This window comes from Passer domesticus, chromosome 3 (assembly GCF_036417665.1).
Source record: "Passer domesticus isolate bPasDom1 chromosome 3, bPasDom1.hap1, whole genome shotgun sequence".
Classification (NCBI taxonomy): domain Eukaryota; kingdom Metazoa; phylum Chordata; class Aves; order Passeriformes; family Passeridae; genus Passer; species Passer domesticus.
In genome coordinates this window covers 119240848-119261636 of record NC_087476.1, presented here as the reverse complement: position 1 = coordinate 119261636, position 20789 = coordinate 119240848, and the positions used below count along the sequence as shown (strand labels likewise).

Below are 20789 nucleotides of genomic sequence, written 5' to 3'. Positions count from 1 at the left end.
TGCCCCCAGCTGCTGCAGAACTCCTTGAGCTTTTTTTAATCCCTTCCCAGAGAAGGGATTAAAAGATTTTGTAAATTCTAAAGCCTTGGATTTTCCTATCCCAACACACATAGGAGTTTTACATACAACTTTTCCTGCTGCTACTTTTTCTTAACACTTTGTAGCTATCATAAGACAACAAAAAGAATAGGATTCAACATGAAAATACCCTGCTCTCAAATGCAGCAGATCAAAGCAAAGCTCAAACAGAACTAGAGAGAAACATCAGTGGTAAACTACATTTTTAAAGCACTGAAAAAGCCTTACATGGTTACAATATTTAGAACTTCACATGTATACTGATGCAATCTTTAAAAAAAATCACAAAGTACTGCAGGACATATGGTGGGGCCAGCTGTTGTCACAGCCTGTCAGGGCAGCTGGTCACTGCATTCCCAGGTCATTCCAGCTCGGTGTCCAGTGAAACGAGCACTACAGCAATTAGTAAGGAGGGCAATCACTGGAGTGAAACCTGAGGCCTTTGCTCCGAGCACCTTGGGAAGCTGTTCCCTAAACAGCTCCTGTACCAGGCTGGCCCTGCTGTCCCTCACACCCTGAAGGAACAGAGTCTTCTCCATTTGTTTCGTCATTCCCTGCATAAGCTCCAGCAAGTTTTGAAGCTGTACTGTGCAAACACAAACACTGAACCAATCACATACAGCAGATCCTCCCTCTGCATGACAGAACACGAGAAACGTGGCTTTTCCATCAGCCCTGGACTACCTCCTGCACAGCAGCCCTGAGGAAAGCTGAGTATTTCACAGCACCCTCAGGGCAGAGAGCACTCAGGCTCAGAGAGACGTGCTGGGAACGAGTGGCAATGCTGGCATCCCTCAGCTCCACTCCCTCAAGTGTCACACCAACAGAGACCTTTGAGCCAGCTCTGTGCTGACCTGTGGGAGCAGTGAGATTGACTGAGTTCAGCTGCTTGGCAGGGACTGACAAATACCCGTCACAATGTGTACAAGCCTTGGGGACAAATGGGATGAAACCAGCCGGCTGTCAAATGCATTTAGGGTGCATTAACTTGACATAATGCTGTTGAGAAAGTAAAAGTGAATATTCCAAATGATGCTCCTCATTCTCAGAGAGGGGCTTTCTGCAGGAATAAGCCCAAAGTAATTTTCTCCACCCCAAGGATGTATTTTTTTAGACATATATTGAATAGTCCCCACCTACACATAAATACAACACAGATTCACACTCAGAGCTTTTGCACTGCACCCAGAGACGTGTGTGTAAAGGTGCAGGAACCAAGGCTGTAACCACAAATCTAATAATTCACTTCATGGTGGAAAGCTTATGGGGGCTATTTGGGAAGCTTATGTAAGTTAACTCATGTTGTTTTAAAGAAATCAATAATTTAAAGAGTAACATTTGAAGAGAGAAAATTCAACTTTTAACTTTTCACCTTTATCAGGACACTTGATTACACATGAGGCAAACACCACGACAGAGACCAGGCTCTGAGGTGGGCGATTCATGGAGAAGGAGACAAGCCAGGATGCCGAGAAAATGGAAAACCAGACAAACATGCTAATGCTGCTTCTTGTTTTCTACACATTCCACCTGCTTTGGAGGAGTTCCCATCACCAGGTTCATGTGGAGTCATGCAAATTGAGCTAAAGGAGAGCTGCAGATGCAGGGGGTGTGTTAGGGGTTAGTAGGAGGCCAAATGCAAACAGGTCTCTTTGCCTTTGAGATTAGTAACAGGCATCAACAAGCTCGTGCTACTTCTCATCGTATCAATTCTTGGTTTAAATGGTCCCAGTTCAAAAACCGGCCCTTTTGTGAAACAGCACAATTCTTCTGCGGCACACAGCAGAGCTTACAATTGTCCTGGATGGTGTGGGACAGTCCCAGCAGAGGCCAGGGGGTCCCGAGGAGCGGGAGCCCTGCCCTGGGAGCTCCCAGCCCGCGAGGCGGCTCCCGCGGCCCCTCTCGAGGGCACCGCGCTCCTGAGCACGGGCACGGCCAGGGACCAGCCACGGGCACAGGGGGACACAGGGCAAGGGGGGTGGGGGGACAGCAGGGAACACCAGGAAGGGGAGAAGAAAACAACAAGGTCGGGGAGAGGAGAGAGAAACAACAATCAATTAATGATCTTAACCAAACGCACCAATACAACTGCAAGACATTTTAAAACTGCCTCAGCAACAGCTCTCCTGTCACTTTGCCATCCTAAAGCTGGAGCTGCTGATGGAGACAGGAAATGTTGGATCCCCCCTAAAACACCAGGCTATGATTTGATTAAAATCCTGCAAGTCAAGTCTATCATGTGACTTCTCCAGTCCTCCAAGATATTTGCAGAATCATGATTATTTTAATTACATTTGAGTTAGACAGGAAAAATAAATTTCATAAAGGGTTCTCATTTTCTTTTCTATGGGAAAATATTATTATTACTCCTAAGTTTATACTAATCACTTTACAGTTCAGCTCCCAACCCTACACTTGCAACCTTCTGAGGAGTCCCATCACTGTTCCCAAGATCAAACTCCTCTGAATAGAACAATTATTTGTTATTTCTAGAGAAATTATGTACCAGGAGGTTTTCAGATTCACCACTTTCTATTAGAGAAGCACAGAGTCCTGCAAGTGTATTCCAGCAAACAGAAGGATTAAACAGATGGATGTGTCTTGTAGGTGCCACATAGCACCTCTAAACGTGTTTGATTTCATAAGCTGGAAAGTAACTTCAGCAACAGTTTACCCTCTAAATATGACTTTTAAAAGAAAAAACCCCAGTGAGCTCCAAGTCATTGCCCCCAAGGAGCAGCTCACAGAAGCAGCCCCAGCTATTCCTACTTCTTGCTTAAACCAGAAACTTGCTTCTTTTTTCCCCTTTCCTTAATTTGAACTTGCCTAATTATGAGTTTCTTCTTGCTCCACCTTCATTATTTTCCCTTTCTCAAAGCCACAATGAAAATACAGCAAGGGGGACACTCCAAGACCATCACTAGATGTTACAGTGAAGTGGGCCAGCAGTTTTCCAGGCCTTGGGATTTACTCCCAGTTTCTGCTCTCAGCAGCCTCCCAGCTTGTCCCATGGTTTTCAGCACGTGGACAGTGAGTGACAGTAAGTTACCAATGCCAGAATATTCAGTGCACAAGGGCCATTAAGTGCACAATCACTGGGGTCTTCAGACAGACATATGGCACAATCACAAAAGGAAAGACCTGGAATATTTCCCCCAGAAAAACTTCCTTCTCAAAAGCCTACCAGGTTTCCCCACACACCTGCCTGAAAGAGAATGGAACACATCCTCTGGGTTCCCTTCAAACCTGGAGGGGCTGGGAGAGCTACTCCAGCTGTGTCTTTGGCAGAAAATCTAAAGCTTTGGGAGCTGCCTCCAGTATTCCTTGCTGCCTCTTCACTCAGCCCTGTGCACAGAGATTTCAACACTCCACAGCCTCAAGGCCAGCTGACTTGGCCTTAGATTTCCCTGAACATTTAGGATTTCCCTCCACACAGACAGCTGAGTACTTGCAGACCTCCCATTTCACCTGGATTGATCAACTCTCACTTTGGACCCCTGCAGGTGCAAAGAAAAGTCAGGCCTGGGATTTCAGAAGTTTGTCATGGGCAGACAAACCCTTTTCCAGCTGCTACATTCTTTTGTGTTCTCTGAAAAGATGCAATTTGACACAGCTGCAAAGCTTCCCTCATATTTTATATAACTTCTGAGAGAAGTCAGCTTTAGCCCGAGGCACTCACAACTGGGAGTGCCAAGGTTCTGCAGGGATTGTGCCCATATTGTCCCACTGTGACCAGGACCTGCAGTCTTGCAGCAGCCAACACATGAATCCTGTCTTAGTGCACCCAAACCCCAGCACCTTGCACAGCTCAAGGCCCTATCCAATCACAATACCTCCAGAAAGCAGTTTTGCTGACATTTTGCCACAAAGTTGCCACTTCTGATTATTTCACTGTAAGTTCTCACTATTTGTATTAATCCCTTGAAGACAGGAAAGTGAACTGATCTTTGCTTAACAAGTGACATATGAAAATCACAAGATTTGTTGTCAGATTGATCAAAACAGCAAATTCCAAATACCAAAGGTGTGATTGTACTGAAGCAGCTGTAATTCAAAAAGGAGATAAAAATGTGTGCAAGAGCTGTGACTCTCCAGCAGAAAAGATGGGAAGGACAGTGACAAGGGTTTATTTTTATCCTAGACTAACACAAAGTACAAAACTCTTGATAACACAGCATCATCATAACAGAATAAAACAGCTGGACAGTACAAGGATTTCTGGTGCAAAACATCTGTACCAATGCCACTTATTATTCCTGTAACAATCTAGCAACTCGCCCAAAATCAAATAATAATATTCCTTTTTTTAACTCAATTTGCAAACATTTATGTTTACCAGATGATACACTATGCCTTTTTGTAGAAAGATGGAGGAACAAATTCTTTATTTGAAGAAAAGAGATATTCTTAAAAGAAATGGAAAAAGAGAAGTTTATGGTCCAATATTTTACTGTAAAAATCACTGATCCTCCTCCTGCATGGTATTGTTAAAACATTGTGATGAAAAAAATGGGTCCAACATTTTTCTTCTTATCTTTCATACCCCACATTTCACACTCAATTCTCCTGTTTGCACAATTACTGAGCAAAAATGATTAATTACTTTCTGTTCAACATGTTCAGCACTGCATTCTTTGAGAGCTTTAAAGACAAACTTTTTTCCCAAGGCCTACATGAGATTAGGAACTATTATTAACTCCATTTTGTCTCTTGCAATAACAGAACTAAGCTCAAATTCCTTCTGTGGATTAACCCACAGCAGTCCTTTGTGTCAGTGCCCAGTGGGGGGCAAGAGCAGGGAAACTCCTGATAAAAGAATGATCATTTCTAAGAAAATACTCTATCAAAAGGGACAAAATGGATTCACAGCTGAGTCACCAGCTGGATTCACAGGTAGGGATTTACTGCTCCAGATTTTGAGGGGGAATTACTTTACTGGTTATAGATGCTCCTATTCTGTCCCATCAGATTTTAGCACACCTCCTTTAGGTCTGTGTTTCACTGGACTCACCCTCTGTTCTTAGCTCTCACCTCTTTTCTTTGCTCTCCTCTCCAACACTGTTCCCCTCCCAGCTAATTATTTTTAATAGTATTTCAGCCTAAGGCCAGCGTGTGCCATGGGAAACTCCAGCTTTAACAGTGACAACCCAACACAATTACAAGTGACTGAAAATCTTTTAATAAAAGCACCACCCAAAGCCTTAACCACAAAGTATTTACAAGCTTACCACTACCACAAGTGCTCTGCTGCAGACACAAACTGGTTAGGAGAGAATCTAAATGCTCATGTGAATGGCAAAAGAGAACACAACACTCAGAGATGTGTTATACACGTGTTTTTCTCCATCACATTAACACGTTGTACTCTGTGAACACCATTTTAAATGTTATCTGCTGAATTCTAAAATTCCTGTCTTATTTCTAAGGACTAATTTTAGTTGAATGAAAAGAGATCTGCAAAAGGGCACACTTGGAAGCAAAAGCCTTTGTGGGACATACCTCTCCTCCACTGAAACCTCCTTCAGCTGCTGATGGGGTTTTGTGCCTTCCATTTCTCGGATGCTCACTGCATAGATCTTAGTGGTGTAGTCAATTGCTTTTTCTCTTGCAACATCACTGTCATAACCTTAGAAAAATAAAACACAGACTAAAACAAACCACCCTTTTTGCATAGTGGGACAGTAGAGAACAAGAAGAACTGCAACAATGAAAGGAAGGAAACAAATCCTACCAAGCTCTCCTTACACTGAAATTTAGCAAAGCCTGTGTGAATCTCTGACTGAGGCAAGGCAGACTGAATCAAATCCTCTTTACCTCCATCTTCCTCTGCATCTGTGTCTGATTCTTCACTGTCCACCAGCTTGCTCTCCTGGATGCCCAGGAACTCCCTGGTCCAGATCATGAGGGCGGTGTCGGCGCCGCCCACGGTGAGGAGCACGGAGTCGTTGTGCAGCCACTGCACGTTGGTCACCTGGGCACTGTGCCCCACGTACTTCTTGAACCTGGCATGCTGGCCCTGCAGCACAGAGAGTCCCCACTGGCAGCCTGGCACCCAGGAACAGCTCCTTCCTTCCTTCCCTTTCCCATCAGTGAGATGAACACTTCTTACCTTCACCGGGTAGGAAAAGAGCTTCACAAAGCCAAAATCATCTCCTGTGGCCAAGAGGGTTCTGTCCTTTGTGAGACTGGCCGCGTTGACAACGGTGACGTCGCTGTGCATGGGCCAGATGCCCTCACAGGTGGGACCGAGCACACACGTCCAGGTGTCCCATTCAATCTTCTCTATCTGCAAGCAAAATCCCCCCAGAGAAGGCTTCTTACTTTAAACATACCAAATACACACTAGTTTCATGTGCATAGGTTTCTATGTTTGACATTTTTATTTTAATACTTTTAGTTCTTAAGAAACTGAGCTGTTCCAGCTCATTAATACAAATTGTGTATCTTCATCAAAAGGCTTAAGACTTTAAACATTCCCATTTTTCCAAGGCAGAGCATGATTTGGATACAAATCTCCCTGAAGATTTTCTGAGGTGCTAAACATTGGCAATTTTGTGGTCATGTAGAATTACATGTCACAAACAATCAGCTTCATGAAAAGCCAGGTCCTGCTGTTTGAAGGTGGCTTACAGCCCATGTGCAACTGGTTACACAGAAAACAGGAGGCTTTGAGAAGGGGATTATGGCAAATGGTGCTAGCAAATAAACAAGAATAAATGTAGAGATACAAGCAGAAACCTGCACATTCTGCCATTTACAAATCCTAGGAAATACAGTGCAGAATTACTAAATAATTATAATTCTAACCATTGTAAATAAAGCCTTATAAAATGAAAAAAATTACATAATTTGAAGACAATATTTTAAATTAACTTTCACAGTAAAAATAATCCAGCCCACAATTCATACCTCAGCAATTCTTATAATATGTCTTTTCCCCCTTGGTGCTTCAAAAAATAGTTGTTCTTTGGCACCAGAATTGACTTGCAATAGCTTTCCTGGGTACAAAAGGAGAGTTTGGTATGAATCTTAATAAAATTATTATGACTATTAAGAACTTTCTTTTCATTGAGTGAAGAGATTTCTGGGGGTAAACTAAAAAATTATCCTCTAGAGAGTTATTCATAGCCAAAGTAACACAGATGCTCAAAATCACTCTTGTAAGGGTCCTGTACTCTGATTCAATGCAGAAGTAATATTTTAAATACCATCCAATATCCTTAAGAAGTTGCTGTTGCACAGCAAATCAATTTCTGCTGATAGGGAATATTTTGCTTGCATTTCACCATCACACTAATGGAAGTCAAAAATAAATGCATGTGCTATTAACTTTCCTAATAATTTTACAAGGCAGCTTTGCCCAAAGTGGAACCTTTGCCAGCTCCCATCCCTTCTGCACTGCCCCACTGGCACAGCCAGCTCCACTTGAGCTGTCCTGGGAAGGGAAGTTTGCTGTGCCCATGGAGATGCTGTGGTGTTGCTGCCCCTGGCTCACACCAAGTTTTGGGGTGGCCAGCAGCAGGGACAGAGCCCAGGCACACAGCTGGTCCCACACAGATCACATCTGCTCTGGGAAAGCTCACTGGCAGGAGCTCATTATGGATCCTGCTGGACTTAATTAGATGGGACCATCAGGCTCTAGCTTCTTGCAGGGATTGCCATGCAGAGCTCAGCAAGGAAAGGAAATTGGACACCAACAAATGTAATTGCACTGGATCCATACAGTGCTCCATGGGGAAAAAGCATTTGCATCAGTGGTTATCTCAGTAACTGGAGGGGAATAGGTTCCTGATATTCCATTTTATAGGCATTTCCAGTGTGTATCTCTGGCCAACACTTTACCTCTGGAGTCCCAGTCGATGTGGGTGATGTAGCTGGAGGCACCTTTGCAAATGCCAACCCTTTTGCTGGTAAGGACGTTGTAAATATCCACAAAGTTATCGTGGGAAGCCACGGCCAGGTACTTTCCTGATTCTGTAAGGAGGAGACACCCAGGTTATTAAAGGGTCAATCTAACTGATACTGGTGTGCTTTTCACCACTGCAGGGAATTCACCAGGCAGGGGTGGGCCTGTTCTACTGCAGCCACACGGAATTGTGGAGTATTTAATGCATGGAGCACACACCAAGCCTGTGTTCCTCTGGGACATTCAACCTTGCCTAGACAAGAGGAACAAACTGCAAGATAAACACCCCTCTTCCACCTTATCACCTGGTTGTACCTCGTGAAAACTTTATATCCGAGATCATCTCCTTCCTGTGATGGAATGAGACCATGTCCTCCACAGTGTCAGCGTTCACCACCAGGAAGCTGCCGTCGTTCAGCCCCACCGCCAGGGCTTTCCCGTCCGGAGAAAAGGCACAGCAGCGCCCGCCTGCGGGGGCACACGGAAACGAGCCTGTCAAACTTCAAAAGCTGGGACTGAGAAAACCGTCAATGAACTGCAACTGAAACGTTTCTACTTCAAGTATGTCGTTTTGAAACAGATTTGTTATCTCTTGAAAAAGATATGTTACAGAGGGAATGGATGCTTCGTTACAGGGTTGACAACAATGACCGAAACCTTTTCAAACAGGTTTATGTGCAAACACCACCTTCCAGCCTCATTCTAAACACATCAATGGCAGAAATAAAACAAAATCCCCAAAACACATACAGAAAGGAAATCTGGATGGAAAACTCAAAGATTCACAAAGGGCAATGTACCCCTGACTCAGCATTATTCTGACATACTCTCCTACAGCTATCCTCATCCATTCCCAAGTTCACCTCTCCAAAACATTTAACTTTGTTTTCCCCTAGCCAGTTAAGAGTTCCTGTACTTGTTCCTGTCACTGAAAATGAACAGTTTAAAATTTCCTGAGGGATGTCAACGAATTAATAAAATAAGAGTGATTTTGAGGAGGCAGCATTTCAATACAGCTTATCTAATTTTATACAGAGGAGAGGAAATGTGTTAATTTTAGAAAAGCTGGTTTAACAGGTAAAGCTCATATTGACAGGCAAAGACAACTGTGCTCAACATGCAGGAAATTGTACTTTTGTCTTTATAAGGAAATTCTTTTATGTCAGCAATGTAGTGGCCTTAAGTATTCCTAGGGAGGAAAGTGATTCTGAGGTCAACTCATTCCCCTTGATATTGGGAAAAAAGAGACTGAAGTTCATTTTATTATGATTCATTACAATAGATTACAGTCCTTTTTCCTCCTTCTCTTTGCACTGACTTGACACATGCCAAAGACAATTTATTTCCTGTGCTCCCAATTTCTTAACGACTGTGTCCTTTGCCTACCCAATTAACGCCCGTGATGTGCCCTGAAAGCAGAGAGGGAGCTGCTCCAGAAGCAGAGGATCCGTGGCTGCCCAGGCAAAGGCAGAGTTACCTTTTTTGAGCTTCCTCACGGCCAGCATGCGGTGCTGTGACGAGAGCTCCCAGATGCGCAGCGTTTTGTCGTCGCTCACCGTGGCGCACACGGGCAGGAGAGGATGAGCTGCCAGGCCCCACACTTCTCCCTCCATATGGCCCTGCAGGAAAGCATTCCACACAAGAGGAAATAATGCCTCTGGGGCTGTGTAATAGGTTGCCCTGCCTTATTTTGCAAGTCCCAGGCAGTAAAGCCTTTGCCATCTCCTCTCTCCAAAGCTTTCCGCATTCTGAAAGACCCAAACGTCTGCTCTGTCCCCACCACAAATGTCTAAAACACTCTTCCATACTCCCCTCCACTATCACTGGCTGTTAATTCCTGTTCTTCCAATAGTCTCCTTTCCAAACTTGAGACTAATAGGGAACAGTTACACCCCAAATAGGATTTTATCCTAAAATCCTAACATTGGCTAATCCTCAAAGTTTATGTCCTTTTTTAGATCCCTGTTTGCCCAAAATACACATAATACTTTGTTTTAATTTTGCCTCAGATTCTCAGTTTTCCAAGCTGTTAATCACTCTTCCTGCTTTTTTCCAGCTTTCCTTCAGCTTGCACACAGTTTGCTGGCACTGCGTATCAAGGTTAAATAATTTCTTACTGCTCTCAATCTGCATTAGTGATTGAGTTCAATGTTTTATAAAACACAACCCCACACATCTTGGATAGTAAGGCAGTCATGCAAGCAAGACAAATTTGAAGGATTACTTCATGTAATCAAAATTTACTGAAAAAAGAATACCAAAGAACCAGTATTTTTGTAAAAATACATGAAATAGTTTGCTATGGGAGATCCACACAGTACCTGAACAAGCAGAGTCATAGGCCCACTTTTATCAATTTCAAGTATTTCTCCATTTTTAGTTCCTACCAGGATGTGCCCATGTCCCAGGCTGATGGCTCGGATGGAGGGGTTGTCTTCTAAAAGCAAACCTGAAGAATACCAGATTGTTTTTATTTTTAATTTCATATCACTTGTAGTTGATATATAATTCAAATCTGTTCAAAATCATGAACATGAGATAAAACTGCCAGATAATCCATGGATTTCTTACTATTACAGGAAGGGTATTTTGTCTGTACTGTGGTAACACAATGACTGATATTTCACCGCTTTAACAGTGACAGGGACTGAGTGGCTCAGGAATTCCAGCACCTCTGACTAATTCTGTGATTACATGGGAATATCCCTTTCCAGACCTCCACACTGAGGCCTGGGGTATTTAACAGGTCTTTCCACATCACAGGGCCCCTGCTCTCACCACAGGGAATGTGGCCAGCCAAGGAAACTGGACTGACTTTGGAACTGCCAAACTCAAGGCTGGGGACATTTCTCCTTAAAAGCATTTCATCACTGAAAACAAAGCTCAATGTCAGGAAATAGGGGAGGGAATAGCAGAACAAACTATAAATGACAGGGAATACAAGGAGTACATCTTATATGGATCAAACCAGAACATTCCAGCACAGTGTGCTGCTGGTCCCTTTGCCTTCTGGTAAGATTTGACACCCAGTCCCTATCCCTTTACTACTATTTACCACCCTCCATGCACAGTCCTTATTGAAACACACTGAAAACCAATACCTTTAGAACTAGCAGAGAGTGCTGCTCTTTTAATAGCATATGTCTTCAGACATCTCTCAAACATATCATCCCAAAGGGCCACAATTCCATCTTTTCCACCCGTTACAAAGCCCTGCACAGTAGAGCACACACAAATGTCAGCACTCATGGGAGAGATTCAAAAGGACATGTCCAAAGGCACAATAAAGTCTCCCCTGCTTTTTATTCATGTGTCAAACTAAAAACAGTGGAATGTGTACCTGTGAGGAAAAAATTCAAGTGGACAAGATTTGGAGTTGCCTTTCTAGGGTTATAAAGATTTGCAACCATATGGAGCACACACTGCTGTAAACAGGAATGCTGGACCAGGACATTTGCCTGCACGTGGGAACAAGCAATGCAAAAATGTGGTTTACCCTTAGAAGAGGCAGTAGTTGGCAGTAGCAGCTTCTCAAGCTATTCCAAATCCAATTGACTTAACAGATGCTTCAGCCCAAGTTCTAATAATGCATCAGGGACCAATTCTCTCATTAATTCCCTGGGTAGATTATCTGGGCCAAGTGAATGCAAAAGAGCATAAATAACTAATCAACAAAAATCTAAGTGAAGAGGATGTTCCGTGCCAAGATCAAACAGAAAAATTGATAGGAAAGCTGGGAACAATCAATTAGGGCCAGAAAGGATTGAGCCACAGGGATCTTAATTGACCTTGATATATAAAAATGTTAATAGCTAACATTCTTCTCATCCTGCAGTTGAAACCATAACCTCAAAAGGGATGTTTCATTATCAACATTATCTTCAAATTGCCAGGCAAAACTTTGTCCTAAGCTCATTTGTGTGATGCAAATATTTTGCCATAATTTCTTTTATGGATGTATAAACTGAAAGAGAATTCTTTTGTTATCTGGAATAGCTAACTCAAAACCCAAAACCTTTGGATATCTAAAGTCTCAACTAAGACACAATGATAATATTATTAAAATATCATGTTTTATATTTTGGAAACTGGTAATGCATTAATATTTGTGGGATCAGCTTGAAGAGGCAATGAATGTTACCCATTATTCTCCTGTGGTTTACACAAACATGAAAACCACTCTCCTGAGCAGAATGAGAAATAAATTCTGAATGTTTGGAGGTCAGAAAGCTGCTGGTCAGGTACCAGTACATGGAACAGGATGCTGACAAATCCAGGTCCATCAAATAACAGAACTCATTCCTATTGGCTTTGTGTAATCGCAAACACCTCTAAAATCCATCAGTGCAACAAAAACCAAGGTGAAGGAAGGTGACAGATACCTTGTCCAGTGCATGCATGGCAAACACAGGTCCATCATGGGCCTTCACTGTCCTCAGCAGCAGGGTCTCCTTCCAGATGTAGATGTCCCCAGTGGCAGCCCCAGAGAACACGAGCTCCTCCACGCGCCCGTACGAGACGCTCATCATGGTCTCCAGCTTCCCCACGCTCCCAAACGTGCCCCGTTTGGAGGTGAAGCCTCCACCTGCAACAGCAGCACAAGGCTTCTTCTGGTTGGGCTTGCAGCCACAGGGCTGTGAAGGACAAATGTTTGACCCCAAGATCTCCTGTGGCTGCCCAAGAATGGAAATGAAGAAAGCGGCGCACAAGGGAAAGGCACAGAGAAAGTGAACCCAGCAATGACAGCTCTGGAGCAGATCAGCCTCAGGTTTTCAGACTGTTTTCCCAAGCAAGAGATAAATTTGGTGGGGAATCATGCAAAAACAATAGTGCAATGGCTGGCAGGATGGTTTTTGCCCACAGCAGCTTCTGCCATGCTGCATCTCTGTAGAGGTGACCACAAGTAGAAGACTGGTTTCCTGGCATGCTGAGTTTTTGGCAGCAGTTTTGCAGAATAAATGGCAGGGTTTGTTCCTCCTCTGGTTGTCTGAAAACCAAATCACCACAGCCTTGCTTTGGGTCAGAAAGCAGAAGCAGCCACAAGGCCCATGAATCAATGCTTAGACAAAAATACCCATAAAATTACAAAATATCATCTGCATAGGTGGCCTTGTGTCAAGGCACTGTGGGCTTCACAGCTGACACCACGCTAAGTCCCTACTCCATTGAGCAAATGTGAATTAAAAATACACCATTTTTATTGCAAAGAGACTATTCTTGGAGTAAGATGCTGCTTAATGCACATTCCCACCATGGAATCTGGCATACAGCAGTGCAAGTCTACGTAATCACTGCAAAAATAACCTAAAGACTAAAAAAAAGCAGAAAAAATAATTATTAATCTGAGAGCACCTGAACCACTTGAATGCTTAAACTATGGTATGAAGTGTAGGAAGCTCTTACAATTACCTAATTTTGAGTTGTTCTGAGTACTTGTGTCATGTGTAAACATCTAAAAAGTCATGAGGAGCAAAAAATCCAGTCCTGAATAAAAAATATCCTCAATAAGAATCTGATTTTCTGGGAGCCAAGGACGCTTGCTTAGGAAAATGCCTTAATATTATGATTAGAATTTAAACATAATTAACTGGAAATTCTTTCCAAGGAGGAAGGAATATTGTGACATTGGGTTTTAACCCCTTTAATATTTTGGTAACTGACAAAGCTAGTTAAAACTTTAAAAAGTTAAAACTTAAAAGTTAGTTAAAAGTTAAAAGCTTAATGAATAAAACCAATTTTAAACTGGTAATATGATGTTCCTGTATTAAAAATATTCACAAATTCCCATGCTAATCAAATATAAAATATTCAATACAGTACCTGTTTGCTGCCAAAACTTGATGTGCTTCATCCCAACCGTGACTAGTCTGTCCACATGATGTGGATTACACTTCACTACAAATATTTTATCTTTATGGCCCCTGTAATAAAGGTAGACATTTTAAAAGCTTGGCAAGAGATGACTTAAGATTTCAAACTAATTAAATCATTGATATGAATCATTTCCCCATCTAGCAAAAAGTAGAGAGCCATATTTGTAATCTGCAAGGGCTTTGTTCTGGGATTTTGCCTCATGGAGCTGGCAGGAAGAATTTGAGAATACACCATTATGGGACTACAGAAATGTGGGGAATAAAAATCCTCTCCCACTGAATTTCAGTTGATTTAAGTCATAACAAAAGAGCAGGCAATAAAGGTCAAGGTAATTAAGAGAAGACATAAAGGTCAAGATAAGTATTTAAATGGATGAGAACTCAATAAATATTAGAAGATACCCTGACAGGAAAAATGAGGAAGTGTTTAATATATGGGCTTCAAGGTGGAAAATAAAATCATGAATTATAAAATTGTAGTGTAGGAAGCAGCTCACTCAACAGCACATTCACCTCCAGGTTCAGTTCTCGGGTAATTAAACTTATGCTTGTTGATGTATTTATGGGAATTTACAAGCTTGGGTCTTATCAAAGGAAAAAATATTCCCAGGTGTAAAGCAATAATTATATCCATGTCAGTGTTTTACAAATCCCCCAAACCAGGAAGCACGAGCTTTTCACCATACATCTGCAGGTTTTGTCTAGGATTAAGTCACTTTTTCCTGACAGACTCAGCAGCTCTGGAAAATCACATGGTTCTGAAACCCCTCTGAGGGTCAGTATTCCCTTGTAGTGGATCAGTCTGGATGCAAACCAGTCCTGGGCACCTCTGACATCTGCAGCACACCATCCTGCACTGCAGAGGTGTTTGGGTCCAACTCACTCAACAAGGATTTTAATGGAATTAGACAGAAGCTAGGAGAGCCAGGACAGGGAAACAGGCTGCATAATTTAGCTCAGAAACAATTAAAGTGAATAAATAAGAGTGTTCTTAATGTTGCAACAACAACAACAAAAAAACCAAACCCTGAGAAGTCATGCTGAAATAAACCAGCCTAGAAAGATTAAGCAAAAAAGAACATTCCCAAAAAGCAAATATAACTGCAGAATAAACATAATGAGTGTCTGTTCATGGTGACTGGACACCCATTTTTCAGGTTTATATGGGTCCATATGATTGTAAAGAGATGTTCTTTTATACTTGTGTGCAGAGGCCACATGAGGGCTTTTGTCTCTCTCTCTGTCCTCCTGTGCTCACCAGAACAGGGGACTTGCCTTTAGGCACTGCTAAAATCTAAACAATGGTTTAAACTGGAACATTTTAGAAGATACATTCATTTTTCTGCTCTCTGTGAGGACCCTGCATATTTTCAAGAGAACAGATTAGCAATAATAGATCCTTTTGGTACATGCAGCATTACATGGTGAAAAGAACCCAAGTGCTCCATGTTTTATCTGTTCTGGGAGCACCAGCAGCCAGGTAGTGACACAGCTTATCATTATCTTGTTTTTAAAAGCTTAAAGGTCAGCGTGGGAATATATAAAGTATTTCTTTGCTTGCAAGTCAAGCACAATCTGTCTGGGGACAGCAGAACTGGGATTGCAAAGCCCAGGAAAATGTCACGTTTTACAACACAGCCAGGGCTGTTGCTAAGCAAAGCCTCCAGCACAGATTTTAGACAGGATTTAAACCCTCACTGCCTAATAAACTGAATGTCTGAGATGAAATTGTGTAGCTAACAGACTGTGGTACACACACATGGAGTAAAACACTGATTCCTCCCGTAATGGTACACTACTAACAGAGCTGCTGCCATCAGAAAATCTCATTTCTTCTGCAACATGTCACCATATAGTAATTAAAGTAAATTACCTTTCACAGGTGCTTTTTTGCAGCTATACTAAGAATTTCTACTGAGCAGTGCTACATGACACGGTTGGAGAGAGCACATGGAATTCTCTCCTTGCCTTTCTGGTACACTCACAGGAATTCTGCTCCATCCTAGTACCAGGGGCACACTTGCTTTGTCCAAGGCTGAGACAGAAACCAGGTACTCAAAAAGTTTGATTCTCCTACACTGAAAAACTATTGCTGCAATCCAATAGTTGAGTATAAACCAGCAAACATGTAACTTTAATCCAAGTCTCTTCCCAGCACTGGGCCCTTCAAGAAAGCACAAAGGACTCTTCACTGTCAGGTTGGTAGCTGAGATTTCTGTTGGCAATTGGAAGAGCAAATGGCTGAGAAAAAGCTAGCTCAGAAGAAGGGCTGGATCAGCAGTGCTTGAAATATTTATATATAGAGGGAACTCTTTTTTCCTTCTAGAAAGTGATCTGGTCATTGATGGAAGTCAGCACATCATCAAACACATAAAGGAAATTGCACCTCTGGTGACTTCTGCCCTAAGCCAGGACACAAAACTGGAAGCAAATATTAAACTTCACTTGAAAAGCCTGAAACAAATTATGGTGCCAATGTGGCTCTCTCAACAGAGAGGGTAAGGAACTCCTGGCAGAAATAGTTCATATGATTTCCAAACACTGGGCTGTGCATCCCCAGGTTTTTAATCTGGGTATGTTGCTCTGAAACACCATCCTGCTTTCAGAGGGGAGTTCTGCTTTATTTCTTTGTTCATAGGAAAAATGTGATTGATGCTATTCAGAAAAAAAGTAATCAGAGGGGATCTTAAACTGTGGGTATCCTTACCTGGTTGTTGCCAGCTTTTCTCCCTTTTTCCAGTCCCAGAACACAATGGCATGGTTATCATCCAGCCCCACAGATGCCAAACATTTCCCATCAGCTGTACAGAAGCAATACTGAGTGTTAAAGGTGCAAAGGCTTTAGCTGAAAATGTAACAGGCAATGAACCAACAATCATGTTACAAACTGAATTTCTAATGGGGTATTATAAATGAAGCAAAAAAACACCCAACCAAACTAATAGTTTGAGAAACTGGAGTTCAGGTATTTCCCAAAGGCAGACACAAAACATTCCTATGTGTAAGTACAAGGAAAATAGGGAGGATCAAACAAGGCAATGAAATTCAATTTCATAAAGCTCAAGCACTCTAAATTCTTGCTGCATTTTATTTGAAATATTTCTGATAGATAATGCTTCTTTTCTTTGCTTGAAATGGTGCAGAGATTTACTAGTGGATGAAATGTTCATAGGCAGGGTGATGAAACTATAAATACAATATAAAATTTTAAGGCTAAAAATAACTGCTGGCTATCTTTGCTTTCACTGCAGGAAAGACACAGCAGGACTGATAATGAGAGAAAGGAAAGCCAGAAGAGAAAATCATCCATAATTCAACAGTACCCAGGCACTCTTGCCACATGTATAAAATAATGATAAACACAATCATCTCTAAGAAAGTTTTAGAGACAAACTTCTGTCCTGACATTCTATAAAGTTTATAAAACTAAGCCATGATTATTGCAGCTTATGATAAGACAATTTATAGGGTGCAGGAGGAGCTGATCACCTGCTTGGTTTTTTTAACTGCAGAAAAGCCACAGTTGGAGGAAGCAGAGCTGGGCAGAGACTGAACAAGAGCACTGATCTGGGAATGGGCTTCTCACAGAAATGAATGGTGTGAAGGACTCAGCTTTGATTTCAAGAAGAAAAGAGAGTTTCTGGTGTAAATTACTCCATCAGAACTACTGCAGAGTTCACAGGGCTGAGTAAGCTCTTACAGACTTTAATGACTGAGTCCTACTAGAAGCAAGTGAGAAGGGAAATTTAAGAATTAATAAGAAAGAAACAGAACATAGCGGAGGAAGCAGAATAAGGTAGGAAGAAATGAAGTTAAAATATAGGACAAGAAGCCAAAATTGAATTTATTTTAAAATTCCCTAAACAATACAACAATTTAAACTTTATTCATTTGAAACTGGAGGTTTTTGCACTAATATGAACTATACTCTCCAAACAATATCCCAAGGTATAAATGTTAAATTAGCCACCAGAGGGCACAACTAAACACTGCAGGAATGAAATGATCCTCTCAGAATCACAGTGTCATGAGAAGGGCTGTGCAAGAAGGATCCAGCCTTCAGAAATGGGCAGCAGCTGATGTTTTAGGGCAGAGAGAACTGGGGGTAAAGTCAGCTGCTGCATCAACTACAGCCAGAAAAGGTTGGGAGCTCCAGGTTTCTATCTTTAAGCTCCAAATAGTGTGATCTGAACCTAATTTTGAAACCTCTGTTATTAACAGAATGCAAATCCCCCACACAGGGCAGTGCAGCCTCTGACCCTGCAGGAGGTGGACATGTGCTCAGCTCTCTGTCCCTGTCCCTGCCAAGAATCCCAACTAAAGCCAGTCAGGAATGCAGTCTGTGCATTATTCTCAGGATCAGGTCCTAAAGCAACACTGTAATGTTGAGTGGTTGCTACTTTTTAAAAGACATCCAGTTTTTTGTTTTTTTTTTTACAGATTTATGCCCACAGAATATTTGGCCAGTTTTATTCTTTACAGGTAAATGGGTTCTAAGACCCAGGATATTCCTACTTGGACAGGAATTCACTTGGTGTTAAAAATGCAAACCACAAAGAATTTTCAAATATAGGAATGTTTGTTCAATTAAGGATCTTAACAAGAAGTTTTTTGACATCTATGCACATTATCTAATACCAATTACATCATTCTTATCCATTTTTCTTCCTTCTGGCTCTTTATCTCCTTTCAGAGTGAGCTTACATACCACACTGGGTCAGCAATTTTACTTTTGAATTCCAGCTCTTGGATGAACACCAGGGCTCCTCTCCTGATAATGGAATATGACTGAGTTCCACAGATTTATCTTTGTGGAAGTCAAACTTCTTTTGTATGGTCTTGTCTTACAAATGTGATCTACATCCTAATGAATTCTTACCACATTTCTGGTGAGCAGAATATGAAATAAGCTACGTTCAATTAAAAAAAAAATCAGATCAAGTACAGGATAGTTCAGATAAAGTAATCTCTTAACTTTTTTAATAGAAGAAGGAAGAATGAACTTTCAAGCCCTTTTATGAAGACACAGAAGTATTTAAGTCCCTACCATATGGATGATATTCTTCAGTGCTGCACACAGGAATTATCCCTTAAAAACTGAGACAGCTTAGGGCAGCCAGCTTGGAAAGACAAGTGGGAGAGACAGCAGACAACTGTTTGTCATATTTACTTCTTCTGTAAACTCAGTGAAAAATGTGGCAATTGTTAGCAAATGCAAAGAACTGGATGAGCCCAGAGGTGACATTTCCAACTCATTCATATGCTTTGAGTCACCATCCTGCCTGCTTTAAAATTCTCACACCACCATGTAGACAGTGACCAGAATCCCAGCTGCACACTTGGTATTATTTACTAGACAGCACCAAAATCAATCACTGACCAAGTGACCAAAGGCCCACGACTGAGTTCACTACACACACAGTTTTTATCCCAAGTCAGCAAGTTCCATGTAAAATTGGTACTGGCTGTAATTTTACACCTCTTTGAATTGACATTTCACTACAAGGACTGCTTTTAAATTAATCATTTAGATAAACATAGGCTGTGGCTTACCTGAAAAATCCAGTGCACACACTCCTCTCTGGTGCTGGCCTTTGAGCAATGACAAACATTTCAGGGTCTGGGTGTCCCAAACATGGATAGCAGCATCTCTTCCAACCTAGATCAGAGGGTTAATTGGGGTCTCTGCCCACAGAAGTTCAAAGCACACCAATAACAGTAATTAGCATTATCATATCTTTAAAACCCTACAGAGGATTGTCATTTGTCCTATTTTATATTTTTCAAGATTTATTTTCTTATTCAGAGAAATATCAGTGGATGCTCTCTTAAACTATCACTATTCATGGTATCATTTATCCTGATGTCTGAATGAATATGTATACACTGAACACATCACAGTCAGTACCAGGTATCAGCAAAGTGCCCATCAGCTTTTATCTGAGCACGGCTGCTGAAAGCTCCTACAGCACAAAAATACTGCAACTGAGTCATGAAAGTCCAAAACCTTCTAGGAAGGAGATAAAAATACATCTCCTGAGTTTTACATGAAAGATTAGAAGTAAATATAAGACTTTTGAAGGCCATAGCACAAGACTGGCAGTGTTTTTGTTATATAGGAACGGTTTCATAATCGCCTCCAACAGTATCGGCAGGGAAATAGGAAACAACATTTAGGATTTAGGAGGAAACAACACATTTAAGGAAAAAGAGAACGGCATTTTTTCTAATTCTACATAAAAATATTATTGCTGTGACTCTGAACTGCCCACCTGGCCAGTAGCCACATAGTCCTTGACGGGGTGGATGCTGAGGCTGAGGATGTCGTCGTCGTGGCCGAGGTAGAGGCGCTGCGAGTGCTGCTGCCGGTTGTAGACGACGGCCACAGCGGCGATGTGATAAACCACCTCCCCTGCCTGCGTGTAGAACAGGTTGTTCCTGCAGTCATAGCCCCTGTACCTGCACAAACACCAAACACCTCGTGGCTGCCCCACAGCTGCCAAGAAATCTGTGCTATAAATCATTTGGGTGCTAAAGGAAAGGAGTCCTGCAGTAAAAGCTCGAGCTCAGAAGTATCACAAAGGCTGCTCCCCCCAGGAGCAGGAATTCAAGGATCTTCTCAAAGGTTACTTTGCACTAGATTCCTAAATCAGCACAGATTTCACAAAAAGGCTGTATCTTTTACATAGAATTGTGCCCAGGTAAGCTTCAGGAGGAACTGGATTTGAGCAGAAATCAATCAGGCATTTAACAAATCACAGCTATCACAAGCAATTAACAGAGAATCCAGGAAACATCAGGTGTAGTGGACAACAAGTATAAAATGTAATTTCATAAAACTCAACAGTGACGTATTATTAATCAGGGTTATAAGCTTCCCCTGTTCCTTAACAAAGAGAATCATGGGATGGTCTGGGCTGGAAGGGACCTTA

The 20789-nt window shown here is 41.9% G+C and overlaps 1 protein-coding gene across 9 annotated transcripts in view; it reads right to left on the bottom strand.

The window, feature by feature from the left end:
* The window catches only part of EML6 (EMAP like 6), a 91073-nt gene that overhangs the window by 17322 nt on the left and 52962 nt on the right, over window positions 1-20789 (bottom strand). For all 9 annotated transcript variants that reach the window (XM_064415523.1, XM_064415524.1, XM_064415522.1 and 6 more), the window contains 14 exons: window positions 20130-20316; window positions 19411-19516; window positions 16565-16658; window positions 13805-13905; window positions 12367-12569; window positions 11086-11197; window positions 10306-10433; window positions 9462-9603; window positions 8300-8452; window positions 7921-8052; window positions 6988-7076; window positions 6188-6364; window positions 5893-6094; window positions 5578-5704 (listed from right to left, as the gene is read on the bottom strand). In XM_064415523.1, the coding sequence (XP_064271593.1) occupies window positions 5578-5704; window positions 5893-6094; window positions 6188-6364; window positions 6988-7076; window positions 7921-8052; window positions 8300-8452; window positions 9462-9603; window positions 10306-10433; window positions 11086-11197; window positions 12367-12569; window positions 13805-13905; window positions 16565-16658; window positions 19411-19516; window positions 20130-20316 (1953 nt within the window). The remainder of the gene's footprint in view (window positions 1-5577; window positions 5705-5892; window positions 6095-6187; window positions 6365-6987; window positions 7077-7920; window positions 8053-8299; window positions 8453-9461; window positions 9604-10305; window positions 10434-11085; window positions 11198-12366; window positions 12570-13804; window positions 13906-16564; window positions 16659-19410; window positions 19517-20129; window positions 20317-20789) is intronic.